General features: G+C 50.3%; 1 protein-coding gene across 1 annotated transcript; it reads right to left on the reverse strand.

Annotated features, from left to right (window-relative positions):
• Positions 1–517: 517 nt before the first annotated feature.
• Positions 518–6,874, reverse strand: LOC130575103 (ly6/PLAUR domain-containing protein 2-like). The gene is made up of 3 exons (XM_057368782.1): positions 6,662–6,874; positions 3,636–3,755; positions 518–2,431 (listed from the first exon to the last, which is right to left on the reverse strand). The coding sequence occupies exons 1-3, from the start codon at positions 6,711–6,713 to the stop codon at positions 2,223–2,225; spliced, it is 381 nt and encodes a 126-aa protein (XP_057224765.1). The 5' UTR covers positions 6,714–6,874; the 3' UTR covers positions 518–2,222.
• Between the last annotated feature and the right edge of the window lie 673 nt (positions 6,875–7,547).

The raw sequence follows: 7,547 nt of genomic DNA on the forward strand, positions 1-7,547 counted from the left end.
AGGGTTTTGTCACCTCTCCTAATCAAAGAATGCATTAATGGGGTTTTGAAGATAAAAATCTGCTTTTGGTTCTGTTTTGGCTCCAGTGAAAACTCGTGGCCTCGTTGGCAGGTAAATCCTGGGTGACAGGAGGCTGGGAGGGACAAGATGCTACCAGCCAGCCCTGGTGACACCAGGGGACGGTCCCCACCTGGAGCATCTTTGCAGCACAGGATGGTCCTGCTGGCCTCCTTCTGGCTGCTCCATGAAAACCCCCACTTCTCCCAGTGCATATTCCAAAATTCCTGTCCTGCTGGGCTGTGATTTTCCCTTTCCCCCCTCCTTTTCTGGCATGGAAAGCCTTAAATCTGGAGTTTTGCACTCTCTCATTCATCGCTGTGTTTTCCCCCCTGTCTGTCACAGAGAAATTTGGGAACTGAAAAAGCAGCCAGGAACTCCCTCCTTGCACCCTGTGCTGCCCCAGCCTCCCTCCCCAGATGAATACTRAGCCCCACAAGGAAGATGCTGCAGGCTGAAAAACAGAGAATACAACTTTATTTATGAAATTCTCACCGAKAAAGGAACCCTCACCCTCCCGGTCCCTCTGCATCCAGACCCTGCCCCGTCCACACGTGGAAAACAGGACCCAAAAAAGGTGGAAAGGCCACTGGAGACAGACCTGAAAACCAGGATTAAAAAAAAAAAAAATGGAATGGGATGTGAGGATGGCASTGATGGTGCTTTGCTTCTGGCCTGACAAATCTGACTGGGTTTGAAGCAGGGAAAAATGGAACAGACGAGTGGGAGGTGGGAACTGGTGCTTGGTGTCTRTGAGGGTGGGTGGAATATTGGGATTTGAGTCACTTCCAATTATTATCCTCTCCATGGCATTTTTTTCCCCTGTAGATCTCAGCATTGCTGGGGACTTTCAGGGAAGTTGTCAGTATTTTAGTGGAGCTCTGATGGTTTTACCTCCCTAAAAAAGGGCTCATCATCCTTCTGAGCTCACAGGGACCAAGGGATGCAAAATTGTCAGAGTTTTCTTCTGAGACAGACCTTGGGAAACAATTCCCTCTGTGCAAGGAGAAAAAAGAGCACCTCTGCTTTGGTTTCTTATGGAAACAGTAAAAAAAGGAAAAAAAAAAAAAGGAGGAAAAATAGACTTTGTCACAGAGGAGGTTGCAGGGATGTCATGAACACACAAGGGTGTGTCTATGCTCCGCTCTGCCCTTTGCTTCCCACTCCCCTGGGTGATCCCTGGTGATAGGAACAGAGGGAATGTCAAATTCCCTGGATCTCTGTGAGCTGGGCACACTTGGCTCATTCACATCTGCTTCCACTCCAGCTTCTTTTACAGCAGACAGGGCATCAGAATCAATCCTGCAGCTGCTCCAAGCAAATCCCAGCTGGGATCCCAGAGCTGAATGTCTGGAATAACCATAACTTTTCCTATCCTGCAGTTTCTGTTCTGAAGGGATGGAGGAAGGGCAGAGCAGCAGAAGGATTTGTTTGGAATATTTGTTAAAACATCTGGAAATGGAAATTTGGGACCTCTGACTGCAACCTGAGCTCAGAGGCTGAAGGAAGGGTTTGTCTGGCCAAAATTGGAAATTTGGGTTTGCAGGTCTGACCTACCCTGGCCTGTCAGTCCAGGGACAGTTCTGAGCTTCCCAGAAATCCATCCCATCCCAATACACTGAAGTTGAGCCCTTCTGAAGTCATTCCTTAGCTTATCCTYGGAATCCAGTGCCAGCTCTCTGCAGCTGCCATCCCCACCCTGATGGGCAGAAAGTCACTGGGATCAGATCCATCTGCTCCTCTCACTCAGGACATGGCAYAGGCTGCCCAGAGAAGCTGAAGCTGTGGCTTCCCCATYCCTGGAATTCTTCCAGGCCAGGTTGGATGGAGCTTGGGTCAATCTGGGATGGGAGAAGGTGTCCCTGCCCATGGCATGGGTTGGAGCAGGATGACCTTTCAGGTCCTTTGAAGCCCAACCCATTTTCTGTGGGTGCTGAAGACCAGAAGCAGCTGAAGCTGAGAAACATCTGCTTGAACAGCTGAAAACTGGAGATTTTGAGRGGTTTAAGTCCAGATGCCCAAACTCTTGGCTTAAATCCAGCATTGAAGATGGAGCGAAGCCGCACGTCAGAGAAGAAGGACATTCCAAAAGCATCTAAGAGTCCATGAGGCGGCTTGGCAGGGAGAAGGGTGGGGTCTTGCCTGGAGCTGGAACACCTCTGACCTCACAGGGAGCAGTGGAGGACAGCACTGGCCACCATGGCCACCAGACCCAGMGCTGCAGAGCTGCTCCTCACCCCACTGCTGCTCCTGTCATCCGTGCACAGRTCGGTGTAGCAGCAGGATTTGGGCTTGGATGCCCCAATCCCGTCGAAGGCGTTGCATTCCTCCTCACAGGCCCTGGTCACRGTGATGTTGCCAAAAAAGGGATAACCTGGGAGAGGGGGAGGAAGGGAGAGATGGGGAGAAATGTTGGAGGAAAACGGGGTTGAGAAGCAGTGACAGAACCTGCCCCCCAGGTACCTCCAGGTCACCCCCAGAGGTGACAACAACCCCCTTAGGTGACCTGAGATCCTTCCAGAGGTGACAGAACCCCCCCAGGTACCTCCAGGTCACCCCCAAAGGTGACAAAACCACCCTCCCAGGTACCTCCAGGTCACTCCCAGAGGTGACAAAACCCCCTAATCCTTAATCCTGTCAATACAGGGTGACAACATCCCTAATCCATGGGTGTCTGTGATCCAGGCTAATTTTTATGGGAACAGGTCTGCCAATTCTTACTGCTGACTCTCCCTCTCATCCTACTACTCCTCTCAAAATTATTCCAGCATGGACAAGGGACACAAGTCCCGGCAGTTGTTTGCACCATCGATAAATTCAGGGTCCATAAAGGAATTGGCGTAGGAATGGCAGAACAGAGGGAATAAATGAAGTGAGTCCTGAACTTTGCTGTGAGGCTTCAAATCGGAAGGATTTCTTTCCTTCCCTCTTTAAAGTGGGATGATTTCACCTGGATTCTTATAAAGATTTTAAAGGATAATCCAAGCTGGGATGGGGATGGGGAAAGGGAGGTGATTCTCCCCTTCTKCTCTGCTCCAGTGAGACCCCACCTGAAGARCTGCCTCCAGCTCTGGGGTACTGACACAACAAAGGYGTGRAACTGTTGGARCAGGTCCAGAGGAGACCACAGATCTGCTCCAAGGGCTGGAGCCCCTCTGCTCTAGATCAGAGCTGRGAATGTCCAGCYTGGAGAARGGAAAGATCCAGGGAGAGCTCAGAGCCCCTTCCAGRGCCTAAAGGGGCTCCAGGAGAGCTGGAGAGGGACTGSRRACAAGGGAWGGAGGGACAGRACACAGGGAATGGCTTTAAACTGGMATAAAGTAAAGTTAGGTGGGATATTGGGAAGGAATTCTTCCCTRTGAGGATGATGAGGCCCTGGAATGGAATTCACAGAGAAGCTGTGGCTGTCTMATCCCTGGAAGTGTTCCAGGCCAGGTTGGAYGGGGTTYTGAGCAACCTGGGATAGTGCAAYGTGAAGGTTTGGAATTCAATGATCTTTYAGCTCCCTTCCAACCCAGCCCACCCTGGAATTCTCAGATTCCTCCTGGGAAGCCCTCAGGGGGAGCAGTGGGACTCACCTGTGTCCACGGAGTGCAGCGTCGTGGTGCACACGGTGGCTTTTGGGGGACACAGAACGGCTGTCTTGCAYTTGGAAATGTCTGTGGGCTCCCTGCACGTGTAGCATCTCAGGGACTGGGCTGTGGAGAGGACAGAATGACCATGAGGTGACACAGCAAATCCAAATCCACACCAAATCCACACCTTCCCGACCAAAATGCAGCTGTGTCCAAAGCTAAGTGCATCCGGAGGCAAAGCTTGGATATTCCATGGGGGAAAATCCCAGCACTGGAGGACAAGGGTGGTGTGGCAGGAACTGGGCCTGAGCATGACACAACATTTGGGCTCAGCAGCCCAAAAAAGAGGGATTTAGAGGGATCTGTAGTAGGTCTGAGCTCCTCCTCTGAGATGAGGAGTCTGAGGGGAGATTTTTTGGGMTCTACAACTTCCTCATGAGGGGAAGTGGAGGGGCAGCACTGGTCTCTTCCCTCTGGAGCAGTGACAGGATCCAAGGGAATGGCCTGAAMCTSTGCCAGGGGAGGTTTAGGTTGGATATTARGACAAGATTCTTCCCCAAGAGGGTGGTGGGGAACTGAACAGGATCCCCAAGAATTGTCACAGCCTCAAAAGTTCARGAAGGGTTTGGACACTGCTCTCAGGGATGAAGAGTGGGATTTTGGGGGTGTCCTGTGCAGGGCCAGGAGTTGGGCTTTGATAATCCTTGTGGGTCCCTTCCAACTCAGGATATTCCATGATTCCATGATGAKAAAACCAGCTCTGTCTGCTGATTGCAGCATTCCCCAGCTGTGACAGCAGCAGTTCCCCCATCCCTCCTCTCACAGTGACAGCTCCTTCCTGCTTATTTAGGGGAAATTTTGCAGGAATCAGTCACTGAGAGCAGGATTTAAATTTCAGAGCTGTGTCAGGGATCCTGAGAGCTGAGTGTGGCCTCAAAACCACTTCCATCAGGTGCTGCTGAAGCTCTTTAAAGAGGTGATGTACAAACTCTTGCTGGCTGCCACCCCACAGAGGAACAGCTCTAAATATTCAAATCTTGGTCACAGCAGCTCTCAAAAATCTCCGTGGGAGCTCTTTCCATCCACAGCCAGCAGATGCCGAGTGTGTGGATTTTCCCAGGTCCTGCTGGTGTGGCTCGATGACAAAAACCAGCGTGGTTTGAGATTTTCTGTCTCCAGAAAATCCTTCCACCCACTGAAAAACCACCTGAAAGCGTCCAGTGCCATCTATTGGTAAAAATTCACAGCGCCGCTGTTTTTTGYTCCAGTTCTGCGGTCGAGAGAGGAACCTCTGGGGCTTTGTGATAAGGATAAATATTTTTGAAGGTGTTTGTTTGAACACCTGACTTTAGAAGGAATTTTTGAGGCATCTACTCGCAGCAGCTCGTTTGGAAAATTCAGTTGTGGGTTAGAGCCTAGACAGTGGAAAAACTTTCTTTGTTCTCTTTGAAGAGGTAAAAAGGATTTTTTAAATGGAAATAATTCAATGTTCTTGTGCCCATAGGAGCCATCCCTGTTTATCCCAGCTCGGGACCTCACAAGATTCCTTCCCAAGGATCCATGGGAGGCTGTTCTATATTTTAACAGAGATAACACATTAACAACAATAATTTGGATATCTGTGGCTTTGTTGGATGGATGGATGGATAGATGGATGGATAGATGGATGGATGGATGGATGGATGGATGGATGGATGGATGGATGGATGGATGGATGGATGGAGCAATGAGAAACTGCCCCAAAACCCTTGGGGTGAGGCGTTTTCCACTTCCAAACCTCAGCATTTTCATGGATGAGCAGGGAAGTGCTTTGGGGGAATTAATCCCAATTAAAAGCAGGTTTAAGGAAGGAGAAACCCCCTCATCTTTCACTGACTCTGGGTGGGGCTCTCAGAGGACATGGGTTTTGGGGTTAGGTCACATGGAATGGAAGAGAAAAACCCAAATCCATGAGGACCAGGACAGAGGAACTGATCAGGGACAGCTCTGTGTCCTGATCTGAGCCAATAATTCCCTGTTCCTCACAGTCCAACAGGAATTTCCATCCCTTGATATCAAACCTTGGGAAGAGGAATGGTCGCAGGCACTTCCCTCAGCTGCAAGAGGGGGGCCTAGACCAGCTGCTTCCCCCTGCATCACCCAAAAAATTTTACTTCTGCCTGATTTCAACTATATAAATCAAATTGAGTTTACTACTGTGTTTCCACAAAATTCTTTGAGACCTTGGGTGTTTTCTCAAAAATTCTGTTAAATCCAAGGCAGGGCTCCAGCTGGAGTTGTTTGATCCCTGCCCAGGCTGCCTTTCCTTGAAATCTTCCAGGGTCCTGAGGATTTGTAGGTTAAACCCCTCTGAATGGGGGTTTAACCCCAAGAATGGCTGCTCCAGGCAGGTATGGAGCTGCAGTCAGTCACATCCAGATCGAGGAAGGACACAGCGATGACCAAACATTGCTGCCAGATTGCCCAAGATCCATACCCATCACAGAGCCAGGGGAATTTCCCTTTTCTACCTATGTCCTCATCTCCAGAAATCCAGGAAAATCCTGGAGCCGGGGGTTTCATAAACCTTTCCAAAATCCTTGGAGTTGTTTGTCATACCCTCATCCTTATCTCCACTGAAGTCTCACCCTCTGGATTTCAGCACTTCCAGTTGGGAGGTTTTAGGGATGGCAGGAGCTTGGGATGAACATATTCCATCCCATTCCTGAAGGAACAGGGTGGCAGCTTAGGTAGGGGCTGTCACTTCAATATCTTGTCCCAGCTGGTCCCACCCTGTGCCTCGTGGGCATCTCCTCCATCCCTGGATATGGGTGATAGGTATCCAAAGGATGTCCATCRCTTCCAATCAGGCACCACAGCTGTTCCCACCAGGAATGCATCTCCCCTTTCCCGATTCACCCTCTCCTTTGACCTCCTTCAATACAAAAAGCATCATTTCCCCTACCTGGGGGTTACCAGGTCTTTCCCCTCCTTCTCCTCACAGGAATTTCCCAGGGGGTCCCTGATTTTTGGGAATGAGTAGCTCTTACCCAACTCCACGAATGCCAGGCCCAGCAGGAATCCAACCAGGAGTTTCTTCATGCTGAGAGCAGATCCAGGCAGCCAGGACAGTTCCAAGGAGCTGCTCCCAGGGAGCTTTATATGTTTTCCCACCCTCCACCACCTGTTGTTGATCCTGTGGGCGGATTCCCTTGGGGTGATCAGGGGAAAGCCCAGCTCCAGTCTGGATTGGGATTTGCAGAGGAACGAGYTCCCCGACGAGGTGACATCACCGCAAACGAGCAGACTCCTGACATACCTCGGCTCTTCCCCAGGTTTATGTCCCGGGGCTGGTCCCATGGAAAAGGAAAAACACAGCTGGCACTGCAAGGTGTGGCCCCGTGCCAGGGCTGGCATGGGGAATGTGACAAGGTTTGTTTGCTCCTTCCAGTCTGGCTCCTCGAGCCGAGGGCTGGCTTGTGTCACACGTGTTGTGCTGGCCAACRGCTGTCAAGAGGCAAGTGATGGCAGGCCGGGCTTCCACGTGCTTTGGAAAAAYGATTCCATGGCCTGGCATGACTGGGGTTGCCCAGAGATGTCTGTTTTCCCAAACCCAGTTCAAAATCAGTGCTGGTTTCCGGGTCCCTTGGTTATTAACTGAGCTGCTGGGCATGGGAGTCATTTGGAGGCCAGTGGGATATGGCARTTCAAAGTCTGGAATTGGGATGTGTCACTTGGTTTCAGCTCCTGGGTCATGATGGCAAAGCAGGATGCTCAGCCTTCCTTTGGAAAGATGTCAATTATTTACCAGATTTTATCCAGAAGCTAGGAAATAAACCCAACACAGAGCAACGAATCAATTTTCCCACTCTGGCGTCTTCTTGATAGCAAATTTCACTTTACCCACATCAAGGCAGCCCTTTCAAACATCATAAT

This window comes from Malurus melanocephalus, unplaced genomic scaffold (genome assembly GCF_030028575.1).
Source record: "Malurus melanocephalus ecotype Western Australia unplaced genomic scaffold, MMel_1.1 scaffold_97, whole genome shotgun sequence".
NCBI lineage: Eukaryota > Metazoa > Chordata > Aves > Passeriformes > Maluridae > Malurus > Malurus melanocephalus.